At 43.6% G+C, this 21,668-nt stretch overlaps 1 protein-coding gene across 1 annotated transcript; it reads left to right on the top strand.

Moving 5' to 3' along the window:
- The first annotated feature begins 282 nt into the window (after positions 1–282).
- Positions 283–1,239, top strand: TAS2R40 (taste 2 receptor member 40). Its single transcript, XM_046021444.1, has one exon. It carries the CDS (start codon positions 283–285, stop codon positions 1,237–1,239), a length of 957 nt encoding a protein of 318 aa, XP_045877400.1.
- Positions 1,240–21,668: the final 20,429 nt, after the last annotated feature.

Here is a 21,668-nt window from a genome sequence, read left to right as displayed (position 1 = left end):
ATGCTGTGATAGGAACCTCTTCCGAATTTTTTTCCAATGAGCCTCTGCAAGCCCGAGGCAAATGGGTCTTTATGAAAAATGGAGACAGCCAATAACAAGATCCTTCCATCATTTGCATTTCAAGGCTCTGACTTGTAGTCAGTCATGCAGCAAGCAAATGAAGAAAAACTGGAAGTAACCATTAACTGGGGGGGAAAATACAGTAATACTGAGTGAGGGTCAGAAGGTTGCAGAACAGGTACCAGTCCTTGGTGTGGAAACCTGAAAGTGAGGGCCAAGAGAATGGCCACAATGAGCACAGATGCCACAGATAGAGACAGATCCAGGTTTAAAATCGTCCTCACCTTGGTGGTCTCTGGAATAGAGTGCATCGCCGGCATCGTTGGAAACTGCTTCATTATGGCTATCCACAGGGCTGAGCGGGCCAGAGGCAAAAGACTCTCTGTCAGTGACTGTATACTGCTGATGCTCGGCTTTTCCAGGCTCTTGCTGCAGATCTGGATGATGCTGGAGAATACTTACAGTCTGCTGTTCCCAGTCACTTATAATCAAAACACAGTGTTTATACTCTTCAAAGTCGTCGTCATGTTTCTGAGCTATTTCAACCTCTGGCTTGCTGCCTGGCTCAGCATCTTCTATTGTCTTAGAATTGCAAACTCTGCTCCTCCTTTGTTCTGCATGAGGAGGAGGAAAATCACAGGGGTCATGCCTTGGCTTCTGGGACTATCACTGTTCATCTCCTTATGCTTTAGCTTTCCCTTCTCTATAGATACCTTCAAAGTGTATGGAAATATTTCCATTCCTATCCCCTCCTCCAACACCACTGAGAGGAAATACTTCTCTGAGACCAATATGGTTAACCTGGTTCTTCTCTATAACCTGGGGATCTTCATTCCTCTGATCATGTTCATCCTTTCAGCCACCCTGCTGATCTTCTCTCTCAAGACACATACTCTATACATGGAAAGCAATGCCACTGGCCCCGGGGACCCCAGCATGAAGACTCACATGGGGGCCATCAAAGCTATCTGCTGCTTTCTCATTCTCTACATTTTCAATGCAGTTGCTCTATTTATTTCCATGTCCAACATCTTCAACATCAACAGTTCCTGGAATATTTTGTGCAAAAACATCATGGACACTTCTCCAGCAGGCCACCCAGTGCTACCAATCTTGGGTAACCTTGAGCTGAGAGGAGCCTGGAAGAGGTTTCAGCACCATGTTCATCCTCACCTGTAAGAGCAGACTCTGTGACTGGAACCCAGAGAACCACAGGACCTGGTTCAACCAGTTCTGCCTCTCCCTACCTAGACCTCTCTCTTCACCCATCTCTTCTGCCCTAATCTTGCTCTGACACTTCTCCTCAGGTAACTGGGTCCTTTCATGAAAGGGTTGCTGAATTTTTAACATGAGATTCTAAGAAAAAGTAGCTAAGCAACTCTGAGATGAATCTGTGAAATCTTCTCAATCTATGCTCATTCAACTCCTGCCCTGAGCTCCTCCTTGCATCTCCTCCCCTGAGCCTGAAAGGAGAGGTTGGCCAGACATCTCCATTTGCCTGGGATGATTTCAGTTTGTGCCTGTTGTCACTGAGCACCCTTTCATTCTCAAGGATATCTTGGTCTGGATGAAAAATTATATGGTCACCCTAGTTAAGGCACCCTACTAATCCACAGTAAAGAAAAAGGAGGGCTAGTGATGAGTGTAGTATGCAATCCAAGAGGTAGAAGGGAAACTGGAATATAGGGAAAAGGGATTCTGGAAAGAAAGGCTGGCCAGAATTATCAAACGCCACAGAGACTTTAAAGAGACTGGAAGCTGCATACACTATTAATGGAGACAGGTGGATTCCGATTGTAGAAGTTTCCAGAGAAGGTGAGGAAAACAGTGAGGGAGTTTCTAAAGACCAGTAATTCCAGGACATTGTCTGGAGAGAAACATGAAATACAGGGTGGCAGGTGGGGTGAATGCTTCATTTTTCCAAATGGTAGGGGGATGAAAGGAGAAGAGAGGAGGACTGAGGGCAAGAGTCGTGTGTGCAGCCACAGAGAGAAAACAGGAGTCCAGAGTGGAGGAATGCCTGTTTTGCTGTGCTCCTGAGTCTGTGGCTGTGCAAGTGTGTCTGCCTCTGGCGTTGTCAGTTTTAGGTCTCCTTGAAGCGATGGGTGGTGCAGGGGCAGGTGACCAGGGAGGGCCGGTTGGAGAAGAAGGAAAACATCACACTTCACTGTCACTCTTTAGAATGATGGCATAAACACTGTCTTAAAGGGCTATGCACAAAATAGGACACCCCATTCCTAAATATCTTGGAACCAGAAAGTTAGGAACTGGGAGGTTTCTTGTATTTGGTGTTTTTAAAATCAAAATTATGGAGGAAAATGTGAAAAGAAGGCTACTGATCATACCGAGGCTCCCAAATGAAAAAGAAACATCAGGTAGCAAAGACTCAATGCTGAGTATCTGGGCTCTCAAGCACATTTTTCTGAGAAAGCCCCTTACATCTGTGAACAGCAAAAAAAATTATACACATACTCATACACACACTCAAGTACATCTCTTTAAAGTTCCAACAGCATGGGATTTATTCAACTAGAAAAGAAAAGATTCATGAAAATAAATAAACATTTTTCATAGTTTTCCTAACTGATATTTATTTCTGTGACTATTTAAGGCTGGGTTGGTTGGTATGATAAGACAAATCAGATTCTGAAGTGTCATTCCAACTCCTAAACAATAGAGAAATATCTTTTTTTCCAATAATACATGTATACCTATCTACTAAAAAACAGAGAAAAACAAAATTTAGAGCTACAATGTGATTGATATGAACAATCCCAAGAGGAGAAACTGTATAATCCCTCCCCATGCATTTTATGAGGAAATATGTCATTGTTTGCAAAAGCCAAAAGCAGCAGAGAGCTAACAAGAACTTCAAGGACAGAGACGTCAATACTCATAGTTGCCCTACCTTCAACCAGATAAAGTTCCCTCCAGCCCTTTCTTCCTTCCTTCCGTCTTTTCTTTTTCTTTCTTTTTGTACAACACACCTAAATTTCCATAATGGGCCATAACACCCTATCTTCAAATTGGTTGGCTTTAGACAGAAATCAGAAGTCCTAGGATGCCTGGGTGACTCAGTCAGATAAGCTTCTGCCTTCAACTCAGGTCATGATCTCAGGGTCCTGGGATCAAGCCCCGTGTTTGGCTCCCTCATCAGTGGAGAGTCTGCTTCTCCCTCTCCCTTGGTCCTCCCCACTGCTCATGCTCTCTCTCTCTCTCTCTCTCTCACTCTCAAATAAATAAATAAAATCTAGAAAAAGAAGGAAGGAAGGAAGGAAGGAAGGAAGGAAGGAAGGAAGGAAGGAAGGGAGAAAAGAAATCATAAGTCCTAAAGGATCTGCTTTGCAAACTCTACATAACAGCACTGTACCTTGAGAGAGGTTCAAAAGTTATGGTGTGAAGAGCTCCTTTACCCACAAAGTCACTCTGGACATTCCTCCACCATGTAGAGCAGCAGGGGGACTTTGGTTGTCACAGGACTCCCATGTAGAAGGCCCAGAACAGGGCAGGGTGTCACAAACCTGGTTGAGTCCTGGAGAATGAAGACTAGAGTAGCAGCCAAGGCCAATCTAAGAGCTGGGACTTGAGAGGCAAAGAGTTGTTCCACAATCCCACAATCTTTGCCTCCTAACACCTCAGTATCTGCTAATTCCCCTGTGGTTCCTGCTTTTCTGGGAGTGGACTCTGCAGAAATTCTCTCATATTTTTCTCTCACACATTCTTTACTTTGGGCTGCTGGGAAAGAACCTTCTATTGAATAAGGGGAAAGGAACTACACATTCAACCAACCAGTGTGTCTTGAGTTGGGGGGAGGAGAGCAGAAACCAGGTGGAAAAATCTGGAGCAATCATGGCAGAATGGGAAGAAAGACTGAGAGTCCCATTAGACTCCTGTTTCTTCCCTCTGGACACAAGTGGACTCCTTAGAGGAGAGGTGGGAGGAATGATAATTCCTTACATGCTCAGAAAGGTTGGTTTGTGGGAGAAGGAGGAAGGATAAACAAGCTGGGGCACCAGTCCTTAGTGTTGTAAGGCTGAGGGAGTTCTCTGGACCCCTTCCCTAGACTGGGGACAGGTTGCTTCAAATATCAGAGGCAAAAGTCAGAGGAAAATGTTCATCCCCATGTTCTTTGAGGAGAGGTGACATGTTATGTGATTAGAAACTTCTACTGGAAACAGGACAGAAGGATCTTAGAGCCTAGAACGTGGCCCCGAAGGGCAGTGGAGGCAGAAAAGAGCAGGGGGCAGCACAAGAGGTGTGGGTGGAAGGTGGGAGCAGAAGGATTGGGAAAGGGAAGGGGTGAAAGTGCTAAGTGCTTGGCCAGGTTCAGTTGGCAGAAGTACTCTACAGATCCCACCTGGCCCTTGGGAGTGATCCCTGCAAGCAGTGAAAGGTCTTCCAAGAACCTTCCAGAGGAACCTTTCTGGGCAGAGCCTTTCAGAGTTCAGCATGCTGTACCGCCCAGGTACAGCCTGTCAGCCAGCCTCACTGCAGGGGACGGGGACAGGGAGGACTGGTTTTTTTGTAAAGTTTCTTGTTTGTCTCTCATTTGATTTTTCTTTCTTTTTTTTCCTTTTTCTTTTTTTTTTTTAGCAAAGTGTCTTATAAATATTCTATCCTATCTCAGTTGTGTCAGGAAAAAAATAAGAGAAAAGTGATTTTGGAAACAGTTGAAAGAAAAAGAATCAACAATCCCCTGGGTTGGGTTGGGTTGGGTTGCGTTGGGCTGGGTTTGGCTATGGGAGCAGCAACAAAGACAATCCACGGAAAGAATTCCAAGGCAGACCATTACTGGGAAAATCTCACTCCCGGGCAGCTGCTCCCTCCCCTCCTGTCATGCAGTTCCTGTAATCACAATGACTTCAGTCTGGGACTGGGCTTTGCTATTTCCTGGCATTTGATGCAGGCATGTTGTTGTACCTTTCTGAACCTCAGCTCCTATATCTGTAAAATGGGAATAATGATAACAATACCTCCCTCCTAGAATTACCTATCTCACCCTAAGAAACGAGAGAGACAAAACACAGCATAAGCTTTCAACAAATGGTAGCTGTTACTATTCTAAAGGGAAGGGATGCCAGGCTGAGAGGCCAGGAGTCTAGAATGAGGATATTTAGAACAGACCAGTTGTGAAGAGTCCAAGATCTGGGAAGGAGGCGCACAGAGGGCTTAGCCTGTCCCACAGACTCAGGGACAAAATGTGGCACAATCCACAGCAGCTCATTACCCCAAGCAGGGTGGGCAGGGTGGTGCCCTGAAATATTTGGCTCCTGCACACCCTTCTGGCAACACCAGAAAGATATCCAGTATTCCAGAGTTTAATCCCTTGGCAATTTTGAATGAAGCAGGGCACTAGGTCAGGGCTCAGCAAACTTCCTGTCAAGGGCCACACACAATAAATATTTTAAGCTCCTGGGCCACATACGGTCCTGGCCACAAGTCCTCAACTCTTCTGTTGTAGCACATGAGCCACCAAAAGCAACATATAAACCAACAGTCATAGCTGCACTCTAATAGAACTTTATTTACAGACACTGAAATGTCAATTTCATATAATTTTCACACACCATGAAATATCCTTTGATTTTTTTTAACCATGTAAACATGCAAAAAGCTTTCTTAGTATGTGGCCTCTACAAAAACAGGCAGTGAGTGTGATTTGATCCCCAAGCCACAGTTTGCCAACCCTGTACTTGATCCTTTTCTCCAACACAATGAGGGACCAAAACCCACCACCAAATCCCAGCTACCTTCGCTGTAAACCAGAGACACTCATCATGGCAATTTTGCCGTGTTTTGAATTCAACTTCCTGAATATTTTGCCACTTTCGATTCCTCCAGCTTTGGTCCACCCCTTGGTGAGCCCTAAACCACAATCCTTTAGTTCTTTGTGAGAAACAAACAGTGAATGCCTAGTCCCTTGCTCCTACAACCCCCCTGCTGTTATAGACATACACAAGGCCCCAAAGGAGTTTGTATCTAAAGCTTTAAAAGATACTGCCCTGAAGCTATTCTGTGCATAACAAGGAGTAAAAATCATTAAACAGGTTTCTGCAGGGTCCTTGGGAACATCTGGAAGGCTACATCTCTAGCTCTGAAACGATCATGCTCCTCCAGACTCCCACTGTGAGACTGGACACCAGGCTGCGGGTTCCTGAGGTTCTGACCCAACAGGGCAATGCTGATATGTTGACATGTTTGTGTCCTTTTTGGCTGGCTTATTAGACGATGATGGGAAATGTCTAGAGTCAGTGTGGCACAGGGGAAGAAATCTAGATTCAAAAATCTAGATTCAAGTCCCCACTCTAAGTGATCTTTGGAAGGTCACCAACCGTGTTTTGGCCTCAGTTTCCCCATGCAGAAAACAAAGATGATCATAATATCCACTTCACAGGGTTGTTTTGAGGTTCAAAGGAAACAACATATCCGTGCATAATAAATGACAAGCCACCATAAGAAGGTGAGCATGTAAATTCATTCAACAAGAGTGCACTGAGAGGGCTGCTCACTGAACAATATACTGAGCATTCAAAGGTTAACACAGCTAAACTGTGAGTCTCCAAGGGCTCGGAGACTAGGAAAGAACAACTCATTCAATTACAAGGTGGGAAACACTTCAGTGGAGGTCCATGTACTGTGGGTGCAGGGATGTACCTCAAACTGCAATGTTCATAGTTCAAATTCCTCTCAAAAAAAAAAAAAAAGAGAGAAAACGAAATAGGAGTGCCTGGGTGGCTCAGTCAGTTAAGTGGCTGCCGACTCTTGATTTCAGTTTGGGCTCTGTGCTGGGCATGGAACCTACTTAAAATATATATAATGAATAAATAAAATACATTGAAAAAAATAAAACTGTTGGGGCCCCTGGGTGGTACAGTTAGTTAAGCCTCTGACCCCTGGGTTTTGGCTCAGGTCATGATCTCAGGGTCTTGAGATAAGACCTATGTCGGGCTCCACACTCAGCTCAGAGTCTGCTGGGATTTCTGTCCCACTCTCCCTCTGCCCCTCCCTGCTCTCTCTCTCTCTCTCTCTCTGTCTCTCAAATAAATAAATAAATCTTTAAAAAAATTAAATCCCGATCTTTCTGCTTTCCTTCTGGGACAGAAAAAGGGGAACTCAGGATAATTCTTCTCAGTCCCACTGGACCAGTTAGGAAACACCAGGGCCAAGAGAAGAATGTTCCACTGAGCATCCCTAGAAATCCCCACCATGGCCAGAGGATGCAAAAGAGAAAAGGGTCCCGCTACATCCAGTCCTCCCTAATGACAGCTGCTGTTTGCATCTCCTGCCTAGAGCACTCAGAGACCACAGATAAATCTGTGGTTTATTCAAACCAGATGCTGGATAATAAATTATGCTGGTGGGCCTGAGTGCAGCTGGGACCAAGAGTGACAGAAATGCTTAGCAGGGAGATGGGGCGATTTGACTCTCCAAAGACTGGAGACCTCATAGGACCTCACTGGAGACCTCCTGGTCGGGTTTCCTGTTCATCTTACTTCTCAGTGGGACAGGACCTGACACATTCTATTCAGGAATGCAGAGAGCAAAATTGGCTTCCCTTCAGATTTAAAGGCCAGAAATATGCCTCAAAAAACTCAGTCTAGCCACTTGGAGGTTGTGGTTGTGTCTATCCTGGGCCCTGAAGCCCCTTCCTCTTAGCCTAGGAAGAATGGCTAATCTGCCTGGAGGACTCTACAGGGACAGGGAAGAGGAGCTGGATTTGGTGACCCTTGCTGAGGTTGGAAATCAGAGGAAACATGGCTTCACTCCTAGCTCCACCCCCTTACTGCCCACCAACTACCCCCCAACTGCCTGCCCTCACAGTGCATGGGTCCCAGACTCCGCACCTAACCTGAGCAGGTCCTGACAGGCAGTGACATCTGGAAGTAGAACTGGGGGGAGCATGTGTTTCCTCTGCACTCACAGAGTGTTCGAGACAGCAACGGGAATAAATTCCACCAAAGGTAAGCTCTGGCCATAAAGTGACTGAGGTACAAGAAAGAAAAGGCCGTATGACTTTTTGGGTCTCTGGCTGAAGTGTGTCTGAGAAGACAGGGCAATGCTCCAATTAATCAGTGCCTACCCAGCTTTGGTGAATAAACCCCAAAGTCCCAACTGCAAACCCGAGAGACTAAAGAGCCTGGGATCTCACCACTGGGCCGGCTGATAAAAAAAGACATCCACAGTCATACTGGATCTTTCTATTCCCCAAAAACCCTTAGCCGAAGACTTCATTCACAGTGCAGCATAGCCAATGCCAAACAGACTCAATTAATCAAGTAGCTCAGATTAGCAAGTAGGGTTAAGATTACTTGCTCTGCCATCTGTACCCCAATATTTATAGCAGCAATGGCCACGGTCGCCAAACTGTGGAAAGAACCAAGATGCCCTTCAATGGACGAATGGATAAGGAAGATGTGGTATATATACACTATGGAGTATTATGCCTCCATCAGAAAGGATGAATACCCAACTTTTGTAGCAACATGGACGGGACTGGAAGAGATTATGCTGAGCAAAATAAGTCAAGCAGAGAGAGTCAAGTGTCATATGGTTTCACTTATTTGTGGAGCATAACAAAGAACATGGAGGACATGGGGAGATGGAGAGAAGGGAGTTGAGGGAAACTGGAAGGGGAGATGAACCATGAGAGACTATGGACTCTGAAAAACAACCTGAGGGTTTTGAAGGGGCAGGGGGTGGGAGGTTGGGGAACCAGGTGGAAGGTAATAGGGAGGGCAGGTATTGCATGGAGCACTGGGTGTGGTGCAAAAACAATGAATACTGTTATGGTGAAAAGAAATTTTAAAAAAGTGAAAAAAAGAGATTACTTGCTCTGGAGTATATAAGTTTGCTATATATGTTTATGTTTTATATTTATATTTATATTTTGACTAATATTTGCTCAGCTTTTTGTGAAATTTAATATAGGAAAATATATAATATGAGAAAAATCAAATCCTGCAGGGGACTGCTTTAATCTTTTTATGAACTGATCAAATTATTAAATGATAAAATGCCTTTGCCTTTGCAGTTTACCTTTTCATGAGTTACTTAACTAATTAATTTCTGAATCTGTACTCTAACACCAAAAAGTACTAATGCAATTACATTTTTGGCACTGGTTAATTGTACCTGATGTTAGTTTTGGCTTTGGTTTTATATGGTTTCCAAAGGGTGGGTAATTGAAGAATATGTCTGGCAAGTCCTGATCTGAAGAGGTCATCCTAAAACATCCGATTCTATGGCCTGAGTATCCATCCTCTCCAGTTCTCCATGGCCTGGGGCAACGGCCAACTACCACCTGTTTAAGAACTCTCCCCGCCTCGCTTCTGTATCTGTTCAGCTGCCTGGTCTTTATCCTGTTTCCTTACCCATCAAGCACCCTCTAAACAAAGAACCCACTCACAGTTTGCACACTCTCTGTTGCCATCACTAAGGTGACCAACTATCAAGATTTTAAAACTCAAAATCCCTCATCTCAGGAAATCCTCAGTCTTGAGCAAACCAGAGCAGTTCATCACCCGAGCACCACCCAAATGACTGAAGCTATATTCAGATTTCAAGTACTACCTTTCAACGACAGCTATATTAGCTCCAGTCTCATTCCTCTGAAAGCAGACATACAGAGACTTGAACTTCACGCACGCACAAACATACACACACGTGCGCACTTAACCATCTGAGTCAAATCCTCCAGTGGCTTCCATTACCTACAGACCTGCAGATGGGCTGCAAAGTCCTCCGTACTCCGTCTCAGACCCACCTTTCCTAACAGATTTCAGTGCTCTGTTACATTCACTGAACTGAATATAATCACTTGAAAAGTCTGATGGTCTGAAATTGGTTTTTCTTTTTTAATTATGGAAAATTTCAAACATACAGAAAAGTAAAGAAATAGAACAGTGATCCTTTATGGATCTTAAGCTTAGCAACTATCAAATTCCTGTCAGTATTGTCTGTGGAAGACTTTCGAAAGGGGTTATTATATGATTCAAATATTTCTAGGCGCTTTAGCCTAGTTTTTGTGGGTTTTAAATTGGGAAGTTACAGCAACTTTGTGTCATTTCCCTTAAATGCCATGCCACTCTCCATCTGTGATTTGATCCCCTTCAAATTGACATACATGCGTTTGTTCTCTAAACTTTTTTAAGATTTTATTTATTTATTTGACAGAGGGAGACACAACGAGAGAGTGATCACAAGCAGGGGAAGGAGCAGAGGGAAAAGCAGGCTCCCCACTGAGCAGGGAGCCCAATGAAGGCTTGGTCCCAGGACTCTGGGATCACGACTGACTGATCAGAACTGAAGGCAGACACTTAACTCTTTGTGCCACCCAGGTGTCATGTTCTCTGAACTTTCTAATCCTACTTTGCACTTTCCACAATCCTTAAGTAGGCCCCACTGCATTTAGCTTAAGTTCCTCTAGAAATGGTTCTGCTCACCTTTCCTGACTCATCTGTCTCTTTGACCATTTTTTTAGTAATCGCTATGCCCAGTGTGGCGCTCAAACTCAGGACTCCTAGATGAAGAGTCGCTCTCCCCAACTGAGCCAGGCATCCTTCTTCAGCCATGTTTAATGTGTGATCTGCAACACAGACTATACAACTGTTTTGCCTTCTTTCCTGCTAAAGCAAGTGAGCAACCCTACATCACTCTTCAATATGTCTTCATTTTAAGGAGTTCTACATGAGTCATAAACTACCTGTTTCTGTTTTAATACCAAGAAAATGAAAAAGTCCCAAGATCTCTTTATACACTTTTTTCCCCAAAACCCGGTTTTGATTACTTTCCAAATGTCTTGCCCAACTTCCCTAAAGAAAGCCTAGGGCTATGCCTCTAAATTCTCAGTTCTCCTCACCTAGGGTATGTTGGCAAACCAGTTCTCTGGGAAAGAGTGTGGGGGAGGGAGGAAAGAGAGAGAGAGAAAGAAGAGAGAATGAGAGAGAGAATGAATGAGGGCCTGATGTGTGAAGTATTCTGATTTTCATTGTATAAATATTCCCACCGTGATGGAATTTGAACTACCACCGTGACGTCACTGAATGGGAAGTTGGGAAGAGATGCTCACCGTCCGTGCTGTCTGTCTGGTAGGAGCCGACTCTGGCACACCACTCTTGGGCAAAATAACAAGCCAAATCACAAAAGACTGAACATACCAAAGCTATAGCCGTGCACTGTCAAGATTTCAACGTAGTACTAGCTCTGTGACCTTGGGCAAGTTGCTTAATTTCTCTGAGACTCAATTTCCTCACTTTTCGAGGGGTAATAAATACCTCGATCTCGTGAGTTTTGCTGTAATGTGCATAACTCTTACAATGGTTCCTAACATCCTGTAGGCACTCTAGTATTTCCTGTTATTACGGGGACTGAAGATCAAATAGTGCCGTGTGGAGTTATTGCCACTAGATGGCATCCTCCTCATTGGCGAAGCTCAATCCCTTTATAAAGCCAAATTTGCAACTCCACGTTGAACAAGTCACTAACGGAATAAGATAATTAACTAACAAGACTTTTCCCCTCTCTAATCTCCTGGCTCAAGCTTCCTATTTTCCTTTGAAAAACCCATTAGGAACCCAGCTATGGACCCTTGTGTGCAGCCACCTCTAAAGTTCGATGCGGAAGCTATTTCCAATCAAGGCTGTCTAATCTTATTTAGTAATTACAGGAAATAAATAAATAAATACTAAATTGTAATTTGGTAACTACAATCAAAACAAAAGCCACAATTGTCCTTGTGACGCAAGGGGTCAACTCTCTGATCTCTCTCCTCTCACTCAAGACAATATGGCTTCAAATGTGACATCCATTATCATCAACACATTGTTTCCTGCACAGTCACTTTGAAAAGGGACATAAATCAGTCCTACAATAGTTCAGTTCTATAAATACTGAGCTACTGGATACGTGAGATACTGTGCCAGGTAATAAGGACATAAAGGTAAATAAGAATCCTAGAAGGAAAGAATTTGCCTATCAACAAATCTAGATCTTTCCGGAAATAAAATATTATTTTTTTATGAACTCAGCAACTTAGTTTAAAACTTACATAAAAGAATAAAGGCTCTTGAATAACTAATCTCTACCAGGTATTAAGGCATACCACTAAGCTATTGTTAAACTAATATAACAGGAAAACGAGCATAAAATATACTCATTCATACATGGGAACTTAAGATATGATCAAAAGTGAAGCATATGTAAGTGGGACTATTTATTAAAAAGTACTGGTGGGGGCGCCTGGCTGACTCAAGTCAGTGGTACGCACACTCTTGATTTGGAGTTGTGGGTTTGAGCCCTATGTTGGGTGTCGAGATCACTTAAAAAATTAAAATCTCTTAAAAATAAAACTAGGTATAATAAAAAGTACTGGGAATGAGGTTCACTGTTTGGAGAAAAATAAAGTTGGATTCCTTCCTCTTACTTTATACAAAGGAAAATCCAAATGGATAAAAGATCGCAATGTGAAAGGTAAGATTATAAAGTTAATAGAAGAAAATATGGAATAATTTTGTCACTACAGGATAGAGAATGGCTTATTAAACAAGATCCTGGAAGCTTGAAAATGGATTGGATTTCCCTTCAGTGAAGGATAGGGATGACAGTCAGGCAGAAGGCATTTACAACAGCCAAAAGCCACAGGAGATCGCTAATGAGAGCGTACAAGGAAAACTGGTATACACACATGCACACACGTAAATACGAACAGGCAGAGAAAACACAAGTAGCCAACAGATAGAAGAGGTGTTCATTCCCACTTGTAACCAGAAATACACAAGCTAAAACAACAATAAGAGAGACGCCTGGGTGGCTCAGTCCATTAAGCTTTTGACTCTTAATTTCAGTTGATCTCAGGGTCCTGAGATCGAGTCCCACGTCAGGCTCCACACTGGGCATGGAGTTTGCTTGGAGATTTTCTCTCTCCCTCTCCCTCTGCCCCTACCTTCCCCCATCCCTGCACACACACGCTACCCCCCCTCCAAAAAAAACACAAGATACTATTTCACATTCATCAAAATAGCCAAAAATTACTAAGTGTTGGCAAGGATGTGAAGAAAGGAAAACCCGGATGCTAGCAGGGTGGGAAATTGTACCACCATTCCAAAGACCAATCTGTCAGTATTGGTGACGTAAAATATTCACATACACTTTGACTTAGTGATCCACTTGCTCCTAGGGACATCCCTAAGAGAAACTCTAACACTAGGGACATTCCTAAGAGAAACTCTAGCACCGGACTTGAGGAGACCTAGATAAGGTGTTCCTTGCAGCACTGTTTGTGGAGACAGCGAGCTGTAGGCACCCCAAACAAGGAGAATGGGTCAGAAAGGTATGGCAGATGCCCAGGGCAGAACAGCATGCAGCAGTCAGAGGCGGTGTGCTGGAAATACAAACCGCACCTTGGTGGCTTGGTGGCTCAGTTGGTTAAGTATCTGCCTTCGCCTCAGGTCCTGATCTCAGGGTCCTAAGACCCAGCCCCACATTGGGCTGTCTGCTTAGCAAGGAGCCTGCTTCTACTTCTGCCTGCCCCCCTTCGCCTGTTTGTGCATACTCTTTCTCTCTCTCTCTCTCTCTCTGACAAATAAATAGATAAAATCATAAAATTAAACTTAAAAAAAAAAAAAAGATTTGGGACCTGAGGAGTGTCTGAGTGGCTCAGTCAATCAAGCATCTGACTCTTAATTTCAGTTCAGGTCATGATCTCAAGGTCATGATCTTGGGATCATAATCTTAGGGTCACAAGACTGAGTGCCTCGTTGGGCTCTGTGCTCAGTGGGGAATCTGCTCAAGATTCTCTCTCTCCCCCATCCCCCAAGTCCCCCACATTCTCTCTCTCTCTTTCTAACTCTCAAAATAAAGAAATAAATATTTTTTTTTTTAAAAAGGGAAAATATTTGGGACCTGAATTAGAATCACAGTTGAGCCTTTTACAATTCTGTGTGATTTTTGGCAAGTTTCATTCCCAGAGGAACTACACCTAGAAAACACTCAGGCCCTAAGAATGTATTACTAGAACTCAAAGACCCCAGAAAAACCTCTCTATAATCTTAGCTTTGACTAAGCCTCTCTCAAGTAGTTCATATCTCTTTAAGAACAATCCCCCAAATTGCATATTGCCCAGCATGTACAAGTTAATCTAAAGGCCTGAAAATGCATCTGCCCACTGATTTGTTTAGAGTACACTGTAGAGCAAGCTGTTGCCTTTTTTGTAATTCTCAGCAAAGGAAGGGTGCTAAGGGGGGTGATCACATCAGATCTTAGAAGCAGAAGGGGGTGATGATGAGGCTGGTCTTTAAAATCAGGAGGAGGTAGGGGTGCCTGCGTGGCTCAGTCAGTTACGCGGTTAAGCTTCAGACTCGATTTTGGCTCAGGTCGTGATCTCAGGATCTGTGTTCAGCGGGGAGTCTGCTTCTCTCACTCTTTCCCCTCTCCTCCTTCCCCTCCCCCTCCTCTCTCTCTCTCTCACACTCAAATAAATAAATCTTTTTAAAAAATCAGGAGAGGTGCCTGGGTGGCTCAGTGGGTTAAAGCCTCTGCCTTCAGCTCAAGTCATGATCCCAAGCCCCGCAGGGGGCTCTCTGCTCAGCAGGGAGCCTGCTTCCACCACCCCACCCCACCCCCACCCCCACGCCCTCCGTCTGCCTCTCTGCCTACTTGTGATCTCTGTCTGTCAAATAAATAAATAAAATCTTTAAAAAAAAAAAAATCAGGAGTTGGTAATTACTAGTCAGAGCCAGAGGGTGTTTTGAACGACTGGCCTGTGAGTGGCCATCAGCCCACAAGCTATTACTGGCAAGTGCACTGCAGGATAGCAGCGGCTGCATTAAAAGGAAATCCAGCAGGCATACACTGATTCAGTAACTACAATGTCATTTTGCCCTAAGAAGGTGGTTCTTGGTCCAAGAAAGGGGACTTGGTCACTGGAGAGTTTACAAATCCCAATTGCAAAACACTTGCTAGTTTTGTTCATTTTTCTCACAGAAGAAAAACAAAAATAAAAATACTTGAGTGGCCTGAAATTTGCTTAGGGAATGACCTTGGAAGAAGAAAAAGGACATCACAGACATTCCTTCAGACACGATTCCCACGGACAGAGCTGAACAACATGTTCTCCAGCAGCCTGAAACCAAAAATCAGGTGAGGGAAAGCAGACACGCCTCATTCTTTGAAACTGAGAACAATTTCCAACCTAGGAAGTGGCCACCAAAGTTTAGCGTCAAGGTCACAGAGAGGACTCCAGACCACAGGAGTTCAATTACCACCCCCACCACTTACAGGCCTTGTGATCTTGTGCAAGTTTCTGAATCTCTCTACGGCCCCAGTTCCCCATCAGTAGAATGGGAATCAGTGTGATAATAGTACCTACCTGAAGAGACACTAGGGAGTACCGGTTCTATTTCTTTCTTTCTTTCTTTCTTTTTTTAAAGATTTTATTTATTTATTTGAGAGAGAGAGAGCACAGAGGGAGAGTAAGAGGGAGAAGCAGACTCCTTCCTAAGCAGGGAGCTCAACTTAGGGCTAGATCCCAGGACCCAGGGATCATGATCTGAGCAGAAGGCAGACGCTTAACCCACTGTACCACCCAGGTGCCCCAACATGTTCAGTTTCTTAAAAAGTTAAACTTACCATTAGGCCCAGAAATTGCACCCCAGCTATCTACTCAACAGAAGTGAAAACACATGCCCATATCAAGACCTGAATGCAAATACTCATAGCAGTATTGGTCATAATGGCCAACAATCAGCAAATGCCCACCAGCTGGTGAATGGATAAACAAAATGTGGTATGAGTACATCCATACATGAAATACTATCCAGCAATAAAAAGTAAAAAAAAAAAAAAAAAAAAAAAAAAACTACTGATATATGCTACAACATGGATGACCCTCAAAAACATACAAAGTAAAAGAAGACAGATGCAAAAAAACTATACATTATATGATCCCATTTACATGAAATTTTCAGAAAAGGCAAATCTATGGAGGACAGAAAGCAGATCAGTGGTTTCCTAGTCCTGAGGGAGTGGGGGGAGAGGGCAGGGGGTAGGAGTGGTTTTTTTTTTTTTTTTTCTAAATATCCAAGAGAAGATGATTTTTTAAAATATTTTATTTATTTATTTGACAGAGAGAGATCACAAGTAGATAGAGAGGGAGGCAGAGAGAGAGAGAGAGGGAAGCAGGCTCCCTGCTGAGCAGAGAGCCCAATGTGGGACTCGATCCCAGGACCCTGAGATCATGACCTGAGCTGAAGGCAGCAGCTTAACCCACTGAGCCACCCAGGCGCCCCGGGAGGAGTGGTTTTAACTGCAATCTGGTCCAAGGGAACTGTTTGAAGTGATGGAAAGATTCCAAGACAGTATCATGGGGATGGTTGCACAACTCTATATAATTAATAAAATTCACTAAATGGTACACTTATAATGGGTGGATTTTATATATGTAAATTATACCTCAACAAAGCTGCTAAAAAATAGCACCTACATTGTAGGGTTGTTCTCAATGATAAAATGAGTTAATTTGTAAAAAGATTTATTTACTTATTTTAGAAAGAGAGAGAGCATGAGCAAGAGGGGCAGAGGGAGAAGGAGAGCGAATCTCAGGCGGACTCTGGGCTAAGCGCAGAGCCGAGGCAGGGCTTGATTTCATAGCCCTGAGCTCACGACCCTGAACCAAAACCAACAGTCAAACGCTTAACCAACTGTGCCATTGAGGCATCCCTAAATGAGTTAATTTTTATAAAGCACGGTTTCTGACATCTAATAAGCCATGTGTATTCTACATGTATTAGCTAAATAATAAAAATAATTACTCGCAGCTATGTGAATCATCACAAGAGTAAATTACTGACAGTTCTTACATGAGTTCCTACACCACAGGAAGCATGACATCTGAGTACTCAAGCAATGGAATTACTGCTCTTCCATAAAATGTTTTAAAAATCAGGGGGCACCTGGGTGGCTCTGTTGGTTAAGCATCAGGCCTTTGGTTCAGGTCATTCAGGTCATGATCCCTGGGTTCTGGGATCAAACCCCAAGTGGTGCTCTCTGCTCAGCAGGGAATCTGCTTCTCCCTTGCCCTCTGCCCCTCCCCCAACTTACGCTCACTCACTCTCTCAAATTTAAAAAAAAAACTAAAAAAAAAAAAAAAGGAAATAAAGACTCTGAAACCTGGGGCGCCTGGGTGGTTCAGTGGTTTAAGCCTCTGCCTTCGGCTCAGGTCATGATCTCAGGGTCCTGGGATCAAGTCCCGCATCTGGCTCTCTGCTCAGCAGGGAGCCTGCTTTCTCCTCTCTCTCTGCCTGCCTCTCTGCCTATTTGTGATCTCTGTCCAATAAATAAATAAAATCTTTAAAAAAAAAAAAGACTCTGAAACCTGTCACATGACCTGGCCTCTACCTGTCACCACTCCAGGCCACTGCCTTCTTCGCCCAAAAGAACTTCTCTTAGTTCCTTGAGACTCTGGACCATAGACCTTCTTTCATACCTGTTGCTGGCTCTGGGTACAAATCTACCTCCACTCCCTCTCCATGGTCTAAATCCTACTTAATCCCTACCTACCTCTCAAGTCTTCATTAAGGGTCACTTTTTCTAGGAAGTTTCATTCTTTCTTGTTACCCCAACACTCCCCACCCCAACACACACACACACACACACACACACACGCGCACACACACACACGCACACATACACACTTTATACTGAACCAACTTTATGCCTTTTGATTCCCATATCAAAAGATAAAACAGTGCTTGTATCCACCCTCAAACACTTGGAACAGTAGTGGGACATATGGAGCCTTCAAGAAACACTAGTGCAATGATTCTTAGCCAGCGGTGATTTTGGTCCTGCAGACAACATCACTTCAAAAAATCCTCTCGTGCCAATTTTCAGCACTCCCCACTCCCATTCCCAGCCTCCAGAGAAACCACTGATCTGCTTTCTGTTTTCTCTGAATATGTCATACATTATGGAGCTCTTTGCATCTGTTTTCTTTCACGTAGCGTACCTTATTTTTACAGATAGGGATGTGGGTACTCCTGGCATCTAGTGGGTAGAGACCAGGGAGCTGCTAAACATCCGATAAGGCACGGGACAACCCCGACCGGAATTATCCACTCCAATATGCCAGCAGTGCTGAGGCCGACAACTCCCACACTTGTGGAACGAAAAGTGTCAAGTAATGAACAAACAGATCACGTTCTTAGGCCTGAAATTAAGGATTGCTCCCACTGCCCTTTCAGATTCTCAAAAAAGTCTCTAAAAATGCAATATCCCTTCCTCTCCATAATGTGACATTTGTTTCTCTGATATTATTTTCAAAGAACTCCCCAGGATGAGGAACTATCAGAATTATGATGTCTGGAGCACTGTGGCGCTCTGCACCGATCCCCCTTCAGAGACGACCCCCAGTTCATGGGATGCTGCCAGCAGACAGCCCTCCGCTGAAGAGTCGCCTCAGCCAAGCTCAGCCCACCTTCCCAGGACAACCCACATCCTGTGAGTGACTTGTGAGGGGCGGTAAAGGCCCGGCCAGCTCCCCCAGCTTCGGCAGCTCTGTGAAGCCATCCCAGCTTCACAATTCCTTGTGGGGTTGGTTGAGAATCAGGCATGAAGCCCAATGCCTCCCTCCACATGGTGCTGTGCCCTTCCTTCCCTCCCTTTCTCCCCCCTTCCTTTCCACAGGTGGCAGCTATAACATCAATCCCCAATAAATAAATAAATAAATCCCCTCTCTGATCTCCATGAGACTTTGTCCCAGCTGTGACACCAGGAAACAATGGCTCTGGCTTCTAAAATGGGTTTGTTTGTTTGTTTTTTAAAGATTCTATTTATTTATTTGACAGACAGAGATCACAAGTAGGCAGAGAGGCAGGCAGAGAGAGAGAGGAGGAAGCAGGCTCCCCGCTGAGCAGAGAGCCCGATGTGGGGCTCAATCCCAGGGCCCTGAGATCATGACCCAAGCCGAAGGCAGAGGCTTTAACCCACTGAGCCACCCAGGTGCCCTAAAATGGATTTTGGAACATGAAGGTTTTTAAAGTATAAAAAAAAATGCCGACTGATAACGTAGTGGCAGAACAATTAGTGCAGTCTGGCCTCTAGTGACAGAAAGCCCCTTAGTGGTTGTTTGGGAATGGAGGACAGGGATTGCCAAGGTTCTCCAGGAATTTTGCTGCTGTGTTTGCTATCTTGATCACGGTGATGGTTGCATGGGCGCATGCGGAGGTCAAAACTTATTAAAGGTGCATTTTAAAAATGTGCAGTTTATTGTATGTCACTCATAACACAACAAAGCTCTTCCATAAAAAACAAAAAAGACATCATCCAAGCCTTCAGGAGAGTCTAAGAAATTAAGAAAAATTACGTATACTCCCTAATAGAATTATTTTCATTTTCTTCAGTTTTCACCCACACGCATATGTGTTTCACAAGGGTTTAGCGAAAGCACGTATTAGCTGTTCTCGGCTGCAATGCCGTCACGCTGGTGTGACCTGATGAACAGTGAACTGTGAGAGCTTCCAACTAAGTTTGTTATAGTTATATTTCAAGTACACCAGTATGCCAAGGTTGATCTCTTTTAATAGAGCACAGCGTTTCTAAGATTAGAACCATAATAATGTCAACCTTGCTCTCTTGCATTTTTGGCATGATTTACTCAGGGAGAAAGCTAGCACACAGAATTTCACACACTCCTTGGTAAATCCTTAGGAAAATGTCAGGCCTTGAGAACCAAGATGTAAATACTCCGTGGCATCTTGGCAAATATTGTACCTTAAAACGGTGTCACACGCGCTGCTATATGGCCTTCGTAACTGACATTTTCCTTAAGCAAAGTAACATATACAAGTGGCAATAAATCAGATACCTAAGTCTCCTTCCAATCCCCTCCTTGTTCTGCCAGTACAAGTTCCCCAAAGCATCTTCCTTCCTTCCTTTCTGCCTTTATCCTTTCCTCCTGCCTGTCTTTCTTTCTGGGTAGATAAGATACTCACTTGGGTCGCAAATCAAAGGGTTAAATGTTACATCCAACAAAAACTTTGTCTTGCGCTGCCCCAGATCCCCAGCTTCCCTCCTCAAAAGCAACCAGTTTCACCAGTTTTGTCTCTCCACCCAGTGTTACCAACATGCACGTATGTGTATATATACACCACACACTTAGAAAGCGTGGCAACCCTTAATAAAACACAGCGAATAATATGTACTGTTTTGAATCTTGCTTTTCACTTATTGATACATAGGATATCATGCAATACTAATATTTAAAGAGCTTCCAGGGGTGCCTGGGTGGCTCAGATTGTTAAGCGTCTGCCTTCTGCTCAGGTCATGATCCCAGAGTCCTGGGATTGAGCCCCGCATAGGGCTTCTAGCTCAGCAGAGAGTCTGCCTATCCCTCTCCCTCTGCCTCTCCCCCAGCTCATTCTCTCTCTCTCTCTCTCTTTCTCTGTATCTCTTTGTCTCAAATAAATAAATAAAATCCTTTATGAAATTGTTTTAAAATTTTTTTTAACAATAGCGAGCTTCGGGGCGCCTGGGTGGCTCAGTGGGTTAAGCCTCTACCTTCAGCTCAGGTCAGATCCTAAGGTCCTGGGATTGAGCTCTGCTCAGCAGGGAGCCTGCTTCCTCCTCTCTCTCTCTCTGCCTGCCTCTCTGCCTACTTGTGATCTCTGTCTGTCAAATAAATAAATAAAATCTTTAAAAAAAATAGCGAGCTTCCAAATTCTTTTTAAAGTTGAAAAATAGGGGTGCCGGGGTAGCACAGTAGTTTAAAGCCTCTGCCTTCGGCTCGGGTCATGATCCCAGGGTCCTGGGATCAAGCCCCGCATTGGGGCTCTCTGCTCAGCAGGGAGACTGCTTCCCTCTCCCTCTCTCTGCCTGCCTCTCTGCCTACTTGTGACCTCTGCCTGTCAAATAGATAAATAAAATCTTTAAAAAAATAAAAATAGAAAATAAAGTTGAAAAATATTATAATTGTGGTGAATTGAATTAGTTCCAGGTCTATGAACATCTACGTAGTTTCCAAACTTTTGCTATTATAAATAATGTCATAATAAATAAACCCATAGCCTATCATATTGCATGGAGGCAAACATATTTATAATATAAATTCTTAAAAATGGAATTGCTAGGTCAAAGGGTGTGTATATTTGCAAACTAGAAAGATATTGCTAAACTGCCCTCCTTAGAGGTTGTACCGATTTACGCCCCCACCAGTTGCATAAGACAATGATTTTCCACAAATCCCTGCCAACACCCTGAGTCATCAAACTTTTTGATCTCTCCTAACTGGACAAATAAAAACATATCATAGTATAATCCTGACTCACAACTTTAAAAAATATATACAAGCACAATTTTTTATGTGCCATATGTCCATTTCTGTCTATGTTCATATCATTGGCCCGTTTCTCCAAGGGGCCTTCTGTTCTTTTACTTTATTGATTTTGTAGCTCTTTCTACACTAGGGTAATTAGCTTTTTGACTATGAAATGAACCCAAATATTTTTCCCAGTTATTTTTTGACTTACTGGAGTTTGCCAAACAAATTTTTTAAATTTTATGTAGTTGAATGTATAAATCATTTAAAGTTTCTACATTTAGTATCACAGCTAACAAAA

Source organism: Meles meles, chromosome 10, assembly GCF_922984935.1.
Source record: "Meles meles chromosome 10, mMelMel3.1 paternal haplotype, whole genome shotgun sequence".
NCBI lineage: Eukaryota > Metazoa > Chordata > Mammalia > Carnivora > Mustelidae > Meles > Meles meles.
The sequence above is the reverse complement of the archived record's forward strand: the minus strand, read 5'-3'. Positions and strand labels throughout refer to the sequence as shown.